At 32.7% G+C, this 18,446-nt stretch overlaps 1 protein-coding gene across 1 annotated transcript in view; it reads left to right on the plus strand.

The window, feature by feature from the left end:
* Positions 1 to 505: 505 nt before the first annotated feature.
* LOC143622128 (serine carboxypeptidase-like 13) overlaps positions 506 to 18,446 on the plus strand; it is a 61,971-nt gene continuing 44,030 nt past the window's right edge. The window contains exons 1-3 of the mRNA XM_077093364.1: positions 506 to 642; positions 751 to 896; positions 1,003 to 1,079. Coding sequence (XP_076949479.1) covers positions 506 to 642; positions 751 to 896; positions 1,003 to 1,079 — 360 coding nt within the window. The remainder of the gene's footprint in view (positions 643 to 750; positions 897 to 1,002; positions 1,080 to 18,446) is intronic.

The following is an 18,446-nucleotide window of genomic DNA, read 5'->3' on the forward strand; positions in this document are numbered from 1 at the left end:
CGCTCACCTTACTTTTTGTTTTCGTTTTCTTTTAGTTCCAGTACCATAACAAACGTAATTAATACTAACTAAATTCGTGTTGACTGGCTGCTATCGTCTGGGACCAACCAACGCTACCCCATTGGACTGCCTCAACTTTTATTCTTATTTTTTTGTTTCCATTTTGTTTTAGTTCCAATACTACGGACGTAGCTATCATTAACTGAATTCGCGTTGATTCGTCACTAAAGCGCCCGGGATTTCCTAACCAATTTTACCTCTGCCACTGGTTCTCCTGTATAAACAAATGAACAACTACGTGTTTCTTTATTAACATTTAAAGTTTGATGGGACATGATTGGCCAAAAACTTTCAATGCCATTATATATTATATATAATATCATATTCAGCATCTCACCAATCATTGCTATATTAGATAAGAGATCGATAACACAAACCGTTGTTTATTGAGATTGTTGGTTTCATCTAACACATATGTTTATATTTCTGATCGGTTACTGAAACGATGTATTGGTTACTGATTTTCATAGTCATCATATGTTTTCATGTTTCAACCTCAACCTTAACCTCAAACTCATCAGCAGGGAGAGTGAAGTATCTTCCAGGCTTCCAAGGACCACTACCTTTCTATCTAGAAACTGGGTATACATCATATTTGACCTTTTTTCTGTATTTAATCTCACCTTTTTGGGTTATCAAATTAGTCCTATTTAGATATTAATTAATAATAATGGAATGCATGATGTCTAGCTATGTGGGTGTGGGTGAGAATGAAGATGTACAGCTTTTTTACTACTTCATTCAGTCGGAGTCCGATCCTGACAATGATCCGGTCATGCTTTGGCTTTCCGGTGGCCCTGGTTGTTCTTCCATATCCGGCCTGCTATTTGAGATTGGTATTCTTTATTTTACTTATTAATTAAAGCTAGGACTCATCAGTGCTGTGTATGTACTTGCCCTGTACATGCTGCTAGAAATCCTAAAACCAGTTGAACAATACAGGTCCAATCGAATTTGGGGATGAGCACTATAATGGAAGCTTGCCCACCTTGGTTTCGAGACCCAATTCGTGGACCAAGGTTACTCTCTTTCTCTTGTTGTGGAATGTGAAGTTGAGTCATAATGATAGTAATTGACTGACTTTTGTTTCTTTAGCTTTCTTAAGTCTCAAAACTCCCGATGTATTACATAACTAGATTAGAGCCCGTATTTTACAGAAATAGAAAATATAATAAAAATAAAAAATTATTAAATGTAATACGTAAATTCAGTTATTTCATATAATATTTTTATTTTTGACTTTTTTAATAAGTTTTTATATATTTTAAAATTAAAGTATTCATATCGATATTATTATATTAAACATTGTATGTATAAAAATGATATTTATAACAAAATGTTGTCACATACTAAAAAACTAAATTTACAAAAACCAGAGTTTGGTTGTAAAAAAAATAAATTATGTTTTAAATGAAAAAGAGAAATGATGAACAATTTTAAATGTTTTGTTAGAGATATATGAGAAAACAGTGTGATTAAACAAACAATATATAACTATCTGAGTGTTTGGGATTGCTTATTTTATTTCCTTATGGCTTATACATTATAACTTAGGTGTTTGGAAACGTTAGAGATTGTCAGTGTATAAGTTATAAGTTACAATTTTTTAACTTATAACTTATGACTTATATAAGTTATAAGGGGGTTAAATAAGGAATCCCGAACACCCCCTATATATAAGATAGCTACCCGTAGGTATAAAAAAATGAGTCAACGGGAATCGAAATTCAAAATTAGGCAAAATAATTGTGATAATTATGGTTTTTTCTTTACATGTTATGAAATATTTGAACTTGAAAAATTCGTTTAGTATCAGAATTATTTTATAATGAAAAAAGTATATTTAAAAAAAATACAAATTAATATTAACATAAATTTTAACCTTAAAGAGTATATGTAACAACAAAATTGAAGGCAATGTTGGAAATGTATGTTCATTGTGTAATTCTCTATAATTCTCTTTAATCCATTTAATGTGCAAAATTTGTTGCTCTTTTTGTGTTGCTTTGAATTCAAAAACCAACACGCATTTCATATTAACATGATTTTCTGCTTAGTCAGCAACAACATAATAACTTGTTGTAGCATCCAATTTAATGTAAATAATAAAATAAGATGATAACAAAATAATAGAATATACATTAGGTCATGTGAATCTTGAACTGATTTTAACATCCCTTTTTCGACCATATTATATGCATGTCCACTACCATTTCTTCTTAAAAGTCAATCTAAATTCAAGTCCAACTAACATAACAGTTCTAATAGGAATTCTATGCAATTTGATAAATATTTGGTTGTGAGTAATAGATAAAATACGATGATTGCAAAATAAAAAGGAAAAAAACATAATATATGCCACACCCCAATCAAAGCGACGACGCATGTCGGGGTATAACGTATTGATCGGACAATAGCTCAAAATATACTAATTAAAGCGGCAACAATTATTTAATTCATTAATATTAAAACCAGTACACAATTAAAATAACCAATTAAATACAACATACATTTGTATTTTTGACTAAATATCTAAGGCCAAACTAACTATCTTCGATCTTGATAACACCAAATACTTGAACCTGTAGCATGTATAAAAATAGAGTTTGTCAACACAAATGTTTGTGAGAATACATAAGTTTAGGTTTATATATATATGGGAGATTTCAAATGAGAACCCCTTTGAGTTTTAAGAACTCGAAAGAACTCAACGTAACGATTTTTTTTTACATATGCGTAATATATGTAGGTTACATACACGTAAAAAAATTACAGAATTTTTTACGCACCGAGTCGACTTTTTTACACATGTGTAACGGACGTAAAAATTAGTGTAATCACTTACATCTTTATTCTCTCTCCTACTTTGACTTTTTTGCCAGATTTAATCTCAACCACATATTCCAATCCATTTAATTAAATGTGTGGCCTAGAATGGAGTTCTTAAGTTCTTACAACTCAACATGGTTCTCAAAAAATCCCTCCCCTATATATATATATATAGATAGGTAGATAGATAAAATCAAAATTCATATGTATATGATGAGCATTACAAATCTTATGAATATGTAAACAATTAAATAGATGTGGAGTCATTCCTATTGATACAAAATCAATGTACTTAAATGTATGATCATACTAGATGAGAATAGATGAGGATAAGGCCAGACCACCAAACAATAAAATAAACACTTAAGCACATAGAATGTATAGTCATAGAGCATGTAATTATCACATATAAACATAAATTGAATTGTGTTTTAAAATAGATGTGGAAATAAAACTCGAATAGTACATACGGTATATATGCTACCCCCAAAATATGAGAAAGATGAAAAAGGGATATGTAAACTCACATTGAATTTGGTAGGTTGAAATATTAAAATCTTGGTTAAGCGTGTGAATGTCCTAACGTGTAAGCCCTAAATAAAATTAATAAGGCCAGTTTTAGTTTGTGTTTGACGAATAATTAACTAGGACTATAATGGTATAATGATATGCTAACTTGTACTTGAAAAAGGAAACGAAAGATAAAAACAGAATTGGACAGTTTGTTGTTACATAATAGATAAATTATAAAAAAAATATAACAAAATTCCCAAAAATTAAAAAAAAAACCCTCCAAGCAACTAAATTTATGTGTTAGAAACAACATTCATCTAGAAGTTTTGGTCATATTCGGAGCTGAGATAGGCTAATATAGTCGATCTTCATAGAGTGTACAAATCTGCGCACTAATTTTAAAATAACAATTGTGAAGCCATATGAAAGAACAAAAATACAAATAAATAGTCGTTAAAACCGTAAATCAATAAAGTTAATGATAGAATTTTGCCTTGCATTGTTCCAGTTTGTTATGACCAAGTTATTGATCAACCTTTGTCAAATAATTATGTTGTCAAATTTGAAAATTGTAAATAACAATGTTTTTGATGCTTTGAAATGAATTTTGATAAAACAAATTATAATCACTTGTGGTATGATAAATACAATATGTTTGGTCATGTATCATTAAATCCTTATGTTTCATGAATTAAAATAAATTAACAACACAAGAACTTCAAGAATGTAATAATTTGTTAAGGTGTGACCAATAAAGATAGTCTTGCAACCTTATAATATTTTTAAACATACCCGGTTCAACGTGTCAATTAACGATTACACATGCAAGCAATGAAATGAATATATATTTAAATATTTGTACATTTGAAAATAATGTTAATAACTTGAAATGAATAATATATGATTCCGTAATAATATTAATAATAATAATAATAATAATAATAATAATGAGAACTTTATTAAATTTGATCATGCGATTACGCAAAGAACAAGTTTTCGCCAAAAGTTTAGAAATTGATAGTTTTAACCCCTCGACTTTGATTAAAGTAAAAACTACGTAAAATAAGGTTAACGACTAAGTTAAGAAATTAAAAGGAGATCCAAAAATTTAAAAAGGTCGAGTTTTCGGGTTTGAAAAATTAAAGAATGTTACAATATAATAAATAATAAACTAAACAAGATAAATTTGTATAAAGGTAGTTCATTACAGTAAACATCTAGTAACATAATGACATCAAAAAGAAAAAAAAAAATATACCTTTCAAAAAGGTTGCATGATTAAACCAGACTATATAGTTTGAGATGGACGAATCGGTGATAAAAATTTAAGAAATGTTGTAACTTTGTTACAAATTAGAAACCGTAATTAAATGATTCTATTTTGTGATTTATGTAAATGATGTAACTTTAATATATTTGAAAACAATTTTATATTAAAGAAATGTCAAAACATAGTCAAATTTAATTAAAACATAATAATTATTTGATTTTGGTCAATAAGAATAAGAAAGAAATATATATAAATCGTTTTGATGACCGTCGTTTTAGTCATTCAAAAATCCAATTAAACTAAATAGTTAGAGATTAGAACAAGTAGGATATCATATCCACGAGGAATAAGTGATCAGTATTACGTTTTGTGTTTGATTAATTATTCTAATATTATTCTAAATGGACAAACGATGTCAAGCGATCTTTGAAAATGGTTTGTATTGTAAAACAATTATGCAAAAAAGGTTATCACACCCAAGTTTCTGGTTGTGATGCAAACTGAATAACCTGGTTACTATAGCTGGGAAACCACGTAGACATGGTTCGTTAATTATTGTCACACCCCAATCTAGGGTCTGGGTACGACGCCCATTAGTTGGTATCTATTTTGTAAATATATCAGAGTTGCAAGTTTGTTTAAGCGGAAGTCTTTAAAAAAAATATTCATTTATAAATGTCGGGTCAAAATACCCGTTGGATATTGTATGATAAAATATGAACGGAAGTTTTTGGATAAAATATTATTATAATGAAAACTCGGAATTTGAATACCTGTTTGATAATTTAAATACATGTCTTTTGAAAATATAATTCGTTTATAATATTTTGAATAAAATATCTGAGCCATCAAGTCACCTTTAATGACTATGTGTCCAATCTTCTAATTTGTCTCGCTTGCATGTTCTATCATTTACTGTTTCCCTGAAACGTGGGAGAAAAATACGTCAGCACACCGCCGGTGAATGACGCTGACTCAGTTTCAATACCATTCTGTAAACAACAATAATACCTTTGTGACAACACTCACTAGGCACCCAACTCAATTGGGATAAAATTACCCTAAGTACATGTACAATTAATCATATACACAGTATCATTTCTCTGAACAGTCCCGTAGACTTCTAGAGGCATGTTTGATGATATGCATGGCCCCGGGGAACTCCGAGTCGCCATGTATGAATGGATCCAGAAACATGTATACTCTTAATCTAAGTATGCCCGTTTCTTATTATTGTAACACAAAGTTTTAAGGATTCGTAAATCCTATGCAAACAGTATGAATCTAAAAGAGTTGTAAAAGTTTAGGATGTATTCACCTTTTATGATTGTAATCAGTTTCTGACACTGATTCCTATTTATGATCAGTTTCGGTTACTGGCCCCTGTCTTTAATCATTTTCTGTTACTGATTCCTGTTTCTGATTTCTGCTTTTTGATTGATTGATTGATTGTTATCTCTGACCTATAGTACGAGAATAACCTTTATATAAATATCTAGATCAACAATCTAACTTCAGACCCGTAGTCTGTTTGTATAGTTTTAACCTTGACAAATCATTTGTTTGTATAAAACATTTGGACTTTTATTCCTTTTGTTTGTTACTCAGTTATATGCCAGGTTTCTTCTTCAGAAAGAAACATCTATATCGGGTTTCTTTTTCAAGAAGAAACATTACTTTAACTATAACCTTTGTGAATGAATAGTATATTTCTTAATCATTAAGAAATACTATTTTAACTATACCCTTTGCATGTAAATGATTACGTTTCTTAATCATAAAGATACAATAATTTATCTATAATCTTTGCTTATGAAAAGTTATATTATGCTTAGCTGAAATCAATGTTTGGGCTATACCCCCGACTATGGTCTAAGCCATTATAATAATAAAATAATAACTTAATCAGAATCCCTACCTCGCACGTGTATTTGGAGTTAAATGTCTATGACCGATCAAGCGGCACTTCTACTATATTTCACGTTCTAGAGTTTAGACTATCAGAGCTTTAGAGCTTGGCACGTACTGCGAGATACAACACGCAAAACGAGGCTATACGTGTGAAAGTGAAGTGGTTTCAGTGTGAGTTGGACAAGCAGTGAACCCTCCCATTTATAGGATATTTTAGACTTCTTCGCGTCGCGCGAACCGCCAACATTTCGCTGAGTCATCAGGCGTGTTGCCACGTGGCACCACGTGTTACGCATGCAGTATCATTACTTTGCGTAGCACGAAGCAACTCTATGTCGTTTTAATGTCTTTTGTCTTTTGCGTAGCGCGAAAACCTTGAAGCCTAATTCTTCGCGTCGCACGAAGGAAGAAATTTCAGTCCTTGTACTATCCAAAAATACTAAAGCGGCCATTATGCGGCTCGCGGCGATGCGAGCGTGTTGCCACGTGGCACCACGTGCCACACATGCAGTATCATTACTTCGCGTAGCGCGAAGCAACTCTATGTCGGTTTAATGTCTTTTGTCTTTCGCATAGCGCGAAGACCTGAAGCCTGATCCTTCGCGTCAAGCGAAAGAAGAAATTTCATATTTTCATTTTTAGTCCTTGTACTATTCTAAAATACTAAAGAGACCTTTATGCGGCGATGCGAGCGTGCAAAGTGCAAAGTGCGCCATCAAAACGCCACATTACGCCTGAGTCCGAGTCCGTGTCCGTGCGCGTCGGGTGTTTCGCACCCGCCGCTAGGACTAAAGAGAGTGGTTAGTCACATAAGAATATTACTATGGAAACTCTCTTCCTTATAAAGAGTTTCCTTTTCTTTTCTTCTTTCCATGTGAGATGAAAGTTATCTTTCCTATTTATAACCATGTGAAATGCTTCCACTTTCTTTCATCTTTCCATGTGAGATGGAATTTCTTACTTCCTTAACATAAAATGTTTTATTTATCTTATCTCATTTTCCCATTTACTTGTCTTTGAGAATATTTTTAATCCTTCATCTTTCAAAGTTCACACATTTAGCCCAAAATAAATATGGGTTTTTCCGAGATGATACAATTATGATTGATAAATAATTACTAGACACATTAGTTTGGTTATGATGATTCACGAAACCTAATCCAACGAATTGACACAACTTAACGCGGTCTACCTACTTACCAGTTTGTTAATATAATAAAGCTTAACATAAATTAATGATTAATGGTAAAAGGTTCGATGACGATAAGAACTTAATCCTAAATGTTGATGAACTCAAACCAAATAATGGATGATAATGAAAATTCTAGAGAAACAGTTGTTTAATCAATCCTAAAGAAACAAGAGTTTGATTAACCGAACGATAAATCTAAATTTTAAACCAAACATAGATAAAAAAAAAGATTAGATTAAGTCACTAACACAAACCCTACACCCGGAGATGAGCACACATGGATTTACATCGCATCAAACGAACTTGATTTTCTTCCTTGATTTGTGTGCATAGCAGCAGGCATGCTCTCCCTTTTATCCTTTGCCTTCTTTTCTTTTCGGTGCAGGGCCGGCCCTTGGGGGTGGCAGGGTGGTCGATGGCCACAGGCCCGACACCCCGCTAGGCCCGAAATTTTTTTTTTGAAAAAAATTATATGTATTTTTATTGAAAACAATATGTATATTTAATGTTTAAACACAATTACATAACTATTATCTTGGTCTAGTGGCAAATGGGTGTTACTCACAACCAAGAAATTGTGGGTTCTAGCCTCACTTGAGACATTTTAATTCTTTTTTTTATATAAAAGTTTTTTACACAACCCAAATTATAACCAAGTTAGCCCATATAAAAATTAAACTGTTTAAAACTAACAAAATACTTTTGTTATTTAAGGTCCGAAAGAATTTTCGCTTTCGGCCCAAAAGTATTTTTGTTTTCTCAGAGCCGGCCTTGTTTTGGTGGTCTAGCTTTACATCTTAAGGATGAGCTTTCGTTGTTCTTGATATGCGTGCAGCAGTAGAGCATCCAAGCAGCCTGCTGCTTGCGTCTTGTGTCCACTACCCAGCAACCCTCAAAACTTTTTGGTGGTCCGTGACGTCTTCCTAGCCCTACTGCTGCTGCTTTATTTTTCCTTTAGCCTGCTGCTGGTTTCCTTTATTTTCCACTTGGGTTGCATTCATTAATCTTGTTGTCGGGCCCACCAATTATTTAATTTGCTTAGTTCACGTTATTAAGCATTCTCATCTCATATCCTATCCCTAAACCAAAAATTACACTAAAACTCATTACATTTTCTTTCTTTATTTCAATTAAATAATATTTTTTATACCTTTTATCATTACCTTTTTTCTTTCCTTCACTCACAACCACTCTCAAAATATATTAAAAAATTATAGGGGATTAAAACTAACTTTTCAAATATACAGAAATATCACTACTTTTTTTAAACTATAAAAACTCTTCACTCACAACACCCTGAATCACTCTCTAAATTATAAAATCACACCTCACATTAAATGAGGGGTTGGATGATAATGCTCTAAATTATGCCTTCCGTATCATCCATATTATATAACTCGAAACCCACACTTGAATTTGATTTAGTAATATATATATGTTTGTATGAACTCCATGTGAAACTTGCAATTTACATTTCCACATATTTGTTTCCTGCACTAGAATTCCATAACATTCATAAGTTTACTATTAAACTAATTCAACCATCATACTCATTTAACTAGACTCTTGTACACTTGATTTAGTTAAATAATTGATCACAAGATATATATTTTATTTCTTTTTAGCTCAAATAAATCTTTCCAGCTGGTTTATCTTTATAACTTATAAAATATATAAACCACTCACACATATTTTGTTTAACATATTATTATGAATAAATATATTCATTTATAGATATTTAGTGCATGTAGAAAACCACTTACCAGGTTTGAATATTATAAAATTTGTATATTGTGAATTATAAAAATATCAACAATTAAATATAAATTTGATTTTATACTTGAATAGAGAATATACTTGTATATGTAATTAAGTCAAGAATATATGAAGTGTCTAATTAAATGTCATATCAATCAATCAATCAATCATGCCTAGTAAAATCCCACCGACAGCAAAGCTATAAGTAGGGTCTGGGGAGGGTGGGATGTAGGCACACCGTACCTCTATCCAAAGGAATAGAGAGGTGGCTTCTAGAGAGACCCTCGGCTCTAAGTACATGTGAATGAAGTAAAATAAAGGAAATCAAAGTTTAACATTTATATAAAAACTACTACTAATTATAATAATATTAATAATAAGATCACAGTTTAACAGCTATATAAAAGCTAATAATAATTATAATAATAATAATAATATATGTAAGGGAAATACCATTATGGTATGTGACCTAAATAAGTTAAGTCTAAGCCCTAAGGTATTCAATTCTCTCTAAAAATCCTTAACTTTAATTCTACTTCTCCACGAATTCCTATCCTCAACCATGTCCTCGGAGAGGTTTAGGTCTATCAAATCATGCCTAATCCTCTCATCCCAAGTCAATTTCGGTCGTCCTCTACCCCTCCTCCCCTCTATAGTAATGTTTTCTACGGATCTAACAGGATTCGTCGTCTGTCTTCTCTTTACATGTCCAAACCATCTAATTAAATGTCATGTCTTCTTTTAATAAGTATATAGTATGTTTCATGTTTGCATTTTGATAACTTGTTTTTTATTAGACAACTTCAACAAACTAATATTCTTTTAAGATGATAATTGATCCGAATTTGTTTGTTTTTCCCGTGGTATACCGGATTCTTTGTTATTGAGATTGCTGACTTATTATCATTATTTTGTTGGGTGGACCAGCTTGTGGATGCTTAAGTTCTTCAAGAGTTCCATGCATCCATTTTTAAATTTTTTTTTCGTCCAATAAGACTTATGCATATATATTCTGCTTTGCATATATTCTGCTTCTGCTGAAGATCAAACGCCTTTTAACCCATGCTATATAGCCTAGTGTGCTTCTGTTATCGTCTACACTTCTTCCAAAAGCGCTTTCCCATAAGTGGTCAATCTAGTTAAATGTAACACTCCAATTCAGATGGGCTAACGTGTCATAAAAAACATAGTTTCTGAACAAAAGACGTAATTTTATTTATTTACTTGTTGAAATCACGTTATACGAGCCAGAATCTAGTCGCAATTAGATACGTCAATCCGATATACGTTAAAGGAATACTTTATTCAATACGTTAAGGATGATGATGAATACATTATATTTTAGAGAGAATCCGGTTGCATAACGTTACACGAGGAATGAATATGTCACAGATCTATTTGTACATTAGCTATGGAAGGCCTATATATTGGCAGCTCTTATTTGTTAAACACTTCTAACGAATGAGGCTTCCCATAGCGAATGACCTCCATTCGCTAAACATCCTTAGCGAATGGACCATACTTTAACGAATGAGCTTAGTCTATAACGAATGGACCTCATTCGCTAAACATGCTTAGCGAATGAGCCATATTACAATAATATAAAGACTAGACTATCCCTAGCCTATTCGAACAGCTGCGGACAACAAATCATGCACTAACACTTGTCAAAGGTTTAACACATTAGATAAGACAACCTTATGATTAATTTACAAACTAGCACGGTTAAAGATATTTTATTAAGATCCTAATGTTTTATTCTTCTCTCTTAATCCTGGCCGAAGTAACCTAAGGACCCGTATACGCAAAAAGATAACAGAATGAACCGAATGCTCGGTACAGAATAATAGGCTCAAATTAGCAATTAATGATTTATTTGGAACGCTATAAAACTTACGGTAATGGATCGACACAAAATAACACAATTTAATAAAATCGTATCGTACGGATGTACTCATGACTCATGAGCGAAAATAAAACGTGACAACAGTCAGGTAGCTACTCCTTCATATTTACCACACGAGATGGCGAGTTGGCATACCCGCTATCCACCTCCTTTATTAATCCTACGATCAATCCATACGCCTCCTAATAGCCATATATACCACTTGTACTTAAGAGATGCCGTGAACTGATCTCACCACATGGATGAGGAACATGTTGTTGATGCCGTAACAACATACTCGTGGGATACTCCACGAGAAGCGTAACTTAAGGTGTCAGAGTATAATTTACTTTATTTATGTAGTAATCATTGCATATATCGGAACATACGATAATAAGCACAACTAACATAATCTATCGCATGACGTTAAGCTAAATCCAATATTATTGTTAGAATAGGATTGCGACGTAAAGTCAACTGAATTGATATTTTGAAGATGCGGGGAATTTTCAAAGTATATGAAATTAATAGGTTTATAATAATTGAGTATGAAAGAAATAAGGAGTGGGGTAAGGATGGTAGCTTTACTGATCGTGATTTCTTAAATGAGTATTCAATTGTTTACGAGCGTTTGTAACTACGTGTATATTTTAGTTGTATTCTTATTAGTATAATATTTCAATGTTACTATTAGAAATAATTTCATCAAGCTTTGTTTATTGTAGTATAATAAAGGTTAATTGATGAAAGTTTATTGTTTAAATCTATTTAAAAATATATTAACTTATAAGATTATATATGCTCGTTTCTCTAAAATAAATAATAATTATTTTAATATAACAATTTATGATTTAAAACCCTTTTTCTATAATTGAATTTCAATATACAAATAAATTTAACGTTTAAATAATATCTCTTGTAGTTGACTTTTAATAGCTAACAACTAAGGGTGTTTGCAATTGGTTCGAAATCGCTCAAAAATCGATCATCTGTTTGGTTTTATAATTGGTGTTCTTTCTTAACTTTCGGTCGGGTTTAAAAATTTTCAAACCATGACGAACGGTTTGGTTTACGGTTTGTACCAAAAACCAACCGTAGAAAACCGGACATGACCATATGATTTAATCATATATAATTTTAAGTATTATATATATATATATATATATATTACTAGACACATAATATTTTATATTATTAATATGTGTATATAAATATGCGTTAATAAATATTGACACTAACTAAAATAAAGTGGGCTAAGCCCAAGTACAAATGCAAGAAACATTGTTCGGTCTTTAAATTTTTTAACAGAGAACAAAATTAGTAGATGTTTGTTAGATTTCATAATTTATTGAGAACTTTAGAATAAAATATCAATAATTCTTTTAGACAGTTTATATAAAATTCCGACACGTCCAAACCTTAAAACCAAACCAAAACCAAACCGTTACTAACAGTTTAGTTTAGTTTGATTTAAGAGTTCAACGATTTGGTTTTGCTTTACGAAAATTAAAACCCGTTACTAATGGTTTGGTTACGGTTTGACCTAGAAACCCCGAAAACCGTCAACTACCCGACTTGAATCAGTTTTATATTTATTAATTTGTATCAATTTTACTAGTGCCATCTTAACAGTCCATCAAAGAATAGGAATTTGAGTTTTTTAATAGATACAAGTAATCATACATGTAGATAATTACGAGTAAATTATTTTACTACCTTTATCCTTTATGACGTAAGACGAATTCAACTGATGCTATGGGGTTCTACTAGAAAACGGTCTCCATTCGTTTATATTTCACCAAAAAATTGTTTTGGTTTGTTCAACAGACCGGATTTATGGAAGTGGTTAGTACTAACTTAAAAGAGTATTAAAAAGATACGTGAAAAGAGGGATTTGGTTTGTGCTTTTGGTGGTACTTTATGAGACATGCCACCGTGCCGGGAAGTTGTTTCGAGTGGGAATTAACAAAAAATGGAGATGACAAAAGGGTTGGTGACGTAATTCCTTTAGTTTTTCTTGTGCGTTTGGAATTATATTATCTGACGTGGTGTTATATTGTGAGCACATATATTGAAGTTATCAACATATATGTCGCATATGTTGTAGTATATATATAGTTTGTCGCATTTGCATTGTAATTTTTGATTCCGAAGAAATAAAATTCTCTCTCTTCTTTATTTCTTTTTTCCTTTCGTGTTATCAGTTTATATGATTACATGGTACCAGAGCATGGATATTAAGACATGCTCTTCATTTTAACCTGAATTTTCGATCTTTTCTCCGGTTTTTGTCTCTCCTTCAACTGTTTTCTTTTGTTTCTTGATCTTTTGATCATTATCTTCACATTCTTACTCTTTTTTCGTTGGTTTTCATATCATTTCTTCCATTAATATCTTCTTTTTCATCTCTTTCTCATATTTTTTTGAGTTTTCACCGTCAAAATTCCATCAAAATCTCTCAGAATGTTCCTTTATTGTTCCTGAACCTTTCCTCAAAGTTTCGGATCTATTCTCATTCTTTTTCTCTCTTTTGAAGCCATTTTCTCTTTGTTTACACTTACACACCGCATAAGTCTTTGACTTATACAGGCATAAGTTTGATCTTTCTAATACTTATACGCCGAATATACTTACACGGCGCATAAGTCTGTTTTCTCTCTTTCAGCGCATAAGTTTGTTTCTTCCAAACGTTCAAGTTCGTTTTATGTGTTTTCCTAAATGGAACCCCAAACACTTCTTTTGTTCAAAACCTAACTATTGATTCTTCTAATCCTCTTTACCTTCACCCTCTGATCACCCTGGCATGATTCTGTTTCGAATTTTTTTGACGGAAATGGTTTTGGAGCCTGGAAACGAGCATGTTGGTCTTTCACTTAGGAATAAATTAGGCTTCATCAATAACACCATCATCATGCCAGCTAATAAACCACATTTTGCCTATTGGCAAAGATGCAATGATATAGTTATCTCTTGGATTCTCAACACTCTTAATCACGATATTCATGATAGTATTTTGTATGCTGAAACAGCTCAAATCCTTTGGAATGAGCTTAACTCTCGATACGGCCAGGCAAACGGTGCTAGAGTGTATCAACTACAAAAGAACCTTTGCCAAATCACCCAAGGAAGTAGTGGCATTGCTACTTATTTTGCTAAGATAAAATCCAATTAGGACAAATTGAATGCTGTCAACTCCATTCCTTTTTGCACATGTGGGACTGCTCATGCCTTCGCTAAACGAGAAGAGGATCAAAGGCTAATTTAGTTCCTTGTTGGACCGAATCTAAGCTATGATATGATCAGAAGCAATATTCTGATGATGCGGCCCTTTCCTTCCATTGATTGTGCTTATGGGATCTTGACGCAAGATGAAAAACAAAGAGAAATCCACACCACCACTGATTTCACCACATCCTCTGCTTCTATGCATGCAAATACCGGAGGACCTGTCAGTGGTGAAACTGGAGAAAATAGAAGAACTTTGGTGTGCACTCAATGTAAAAGGAATGGTATTCTATGAGCAAGTGCTATAAGTTGATTGGTTTCCAAAAGACTATAAATTTGGTAAAGGCAAGAAGTTTGCTAACCTTGTAGAGGAACAAGAAAAAAGGTAATCAAAATCAGTCTGATCAACAAGGGATCACTCAGCAACAATATCATGACTTAATGGTTTTGTTACAGCAGAATAAAATTCAAACAGGGCCTTCAACTACTTATGCTGCTAACAATTCTACAACTATCAATCATGATTCTTTCCGAGGTATAATGTCTTGCAATTCTTAAAAATTTTCTTCCAAATGGATCATTGACACAGGTGCAAATGATCATATGTGTCACGATCAAAATTTGTTTTCAAGCGTTTCCTTTCTCAAAAATCCTATTTTCATCACTGTTCCAAATGGCACAAGTGCTACTGTTCATCAGTATGGGATTGATCCTTTACTGATAAACTTTCTTTATCAAAAGTTGTTTTAGTACCACACTTTAGAAATAATCTTCTTTATGGTTCAAGGTTATGTTCTGATACTGATGGTGTTGTTCTTGTTCTCTAAACACAATTGTGTTTTACAGCCTCATTTTCTGAAGTGCCCTCTGGTTCTTGGTGAAATGCTGAATGGTCTCTATCTTCTTGTGTCACACCCTCAAAATCCACTAATGGAGTTTTACCGTCAGAGGGTGTGAACTTGCAGGATCGGAATCATCAGTTATAATCAAACCATAAAATAAAGTTTCAAAGCCATGAAAACGTTTACGAGTAATTAAATGCGGAAGCGTAAAAATCTTTAATCAAAAGTTGCGTCACGCAGGATGGCTTAAAACCAAAGATAACCGCTAAAAATAAGTTTGCAGGACAAAAGCGTTTTCAATCAATGCATGTTCCTAAACCGCGCGCCCGCCTCGGCTACCTGAGAATAACATACTAAAAGTGTCAACACAAGGTTGGTGAGTTCACAAGTTATATAAAAATAAATCGTTTAGCGTTAAGCGTTTTGCGTAACCACGTTACGGCGTTTTGCGTTACCAGATAGTGTTATGTCAAATTATATATCGATAGGTAGCTAGTCTATACAACAAGTATTACTAAGTGTTCGACACCGAAGCTGACTCGTTTAGTAAGTGGCTTGTCACCAGGTCCTCCAGACCATGGTACGTGTTAGCCAAGATTACACCCGCTCGACCTCCAGTCGAGTTTAGCGTCGGGTGGGGTTTGTCAAACCCAGTAGTACTACTCAACAGTGACTCGCTATTCTAAATATTAACCGGTTCGATGTGTAGGACTTCAAATATTTCGTTTGCCACTTAGCCTTTACAAGTGATATATAATTTATAAAAAAATCTTAAATGCGTTGTGGAGTATGTTATCTCCCCCAAGTGAAAAGCTTTTGAAAACAGTTTAAAGAGGGGAAAGTGAAACTCACTGTTTGCGAAGAATTTCCCAAAATAAATCACCAAGATGTGCGTCACCGAAAAACTCTCTCTAACGTTCTAAAACAACAAAGAGATTTTTCTAAGTGTCGGAATATTATCGAGTCTCTAGACCCGGCACATAATACCTATGCACATAACATGTTTCGTGTTTCGTTTGTGAATCGTGTGTGACTTTAACAAGTGTTTTTGTGACACATCACATGTGTAAGCAATCATATACGTGTCATGTATTCATAACGTACATTACTAGCAATTATTCCCCGTAAGGGCATTTTGGTCAACAAATAACAATTAACTAGCCATTATTCCCCATAAGGGCATTTTGGTCAAATTATGACAATCATCTTGCAATCATTCCCCTCAAGGGCAATTTGGTCAAAAAACGATAATAAATTAGCAAGTATCATATTTCATGCATTTTCACAAAATTCAGCAGCTAGTTTCACCGAGACAGAAATCCTACTAGAAAGATTGTACTATTTCACCGATCATAGCATCTCAATTAATTTACCAAAAATCATCACAGAAGCACATATGTCTTAGGTTTCCAGAACATATTTTATTACATTTTTATTCCTCATAGTTTTCTCACAATCATCAAATCATTACAGCAACACTCATCAGTCAAATTCATGCGCAACAGAATGTTATTTGCAATTCCCATTAAACGAAAAATCCAATAAATGCAAGACCACTTGGGTTTGGTTCCTAACTCAATGAGTCAACTTCCAGAAGTGGAACCAACCCAATTGGTCTCGTAGTTCATGAGATATAACATTTACAACATAACCTAACAGCAGGTCTAACAGCTCAGCTTTGCACAACGTTTCTGTAAAATCATAAAAGTTAACTTCTACTTGTCCAAAAATTACAAGTTTATATTCTTTAGAAACTAGACTCAGCCTAGTTTACTGTAGTACCAACAATCTCAACCAATTTTCATGTTTACACTTCGTTACAGTCACTTAAACATCAAATACACATTCTGTCCAGAAACTGTTTGCATCCAAACTCAATATATTAACAACCTATGAACTATCATGCATTCATATGACCCTCTAGACTCCATAAACACCATCCATGCACACCAATTACATATTACATACTTGATTAGGGTTTGTGTTTGAACTCAAATCAAAGACACAACAATCAACATGCAACAAGATTCAATCTAGTTATCAAATCATCATTCAATCAACCACAATCATATTAGCTATACACACTCATAAAATCGGCTGCTAGGGTTTGTTATTAACCCAACAAACATCAAAATCAAGCAACAAGAATGTAAAGGATGATCAATTATACCTTCCTAGCACCTAGTTCTTCAATCAAACACTTGATTTGAGGATTGTATGTGTGTATAAAGTGGACGGCAGCCGTGAGGGATTGGGTGAAGGGTTCCGATCGGGATCTTGGGTTAATAATAATAATAATAGTTAGGGTTAAGTTAATGATATATTTATAGACATACAAGTTACACTCAAGTCCCTCTACTTTCAAGTGTTGTTTTCTAACTTAACTAACTTAGTTCTTGTTTCTTGTCTAGCATTACCCACAATATAATCAAGTAACACATATGTTAACACATAATTATCACATAATTATTATGTTGACGTTTTTCGTTTATTCCTCAATCGTTTGCGTCAACTTGTTTGCGTTTCGGTGCAATTCCCGAAAGACTACACATGTAGTAAGTGTTAAGCGTCATTTAAACCCTAGTTTATATGTAATGAAGTGTGCGTTATAGATTCAATGATCTTAAGTTTGAATTGACGGAGTTGAGTTAACGGAGTTAACATGAAATTGACGATTGTCACATCTTGAGGCAACTAAGAATTTTGCTGATAGTTCTTTTCAATAAGGCTTGTAATTATGTTGTAACAGGTGAAACTTGGCATAATTGTCTAGGACATTTGCCAATTTACAAATTGAAACAATTACCTTTCATTTCTAATGCTTCTTTCAAATCTATTGAGCATCGTGACATTTGTCCTAAGATAAGACAACATAAATTGCCTTTTCCAATTAGCTCTACATCAATTAGCAAAAGTTTTGAGCTAATTCATATTGATGTTTGGGGTCTTTATCATACAACT

Source organism: Bidens hawaiensis, unplaced genomic scaffold (assembly GCF_021521415.1).
Source record: "Bidens hawaiensis isolate Kalapana, Puna unplaced genomic scaffold, B.hawaiensis_p1.1 tig00003022_1, whole genome shotgun sequence".
In the NCBI taxonomy this organism is placed as follows: domain Eukaryota; kingdom Viridiplantae; phylum Streptophyta; class Magnoliopsida; order Asterales; family Asteraceae; genus Bidens; species Bidens hawaiensis.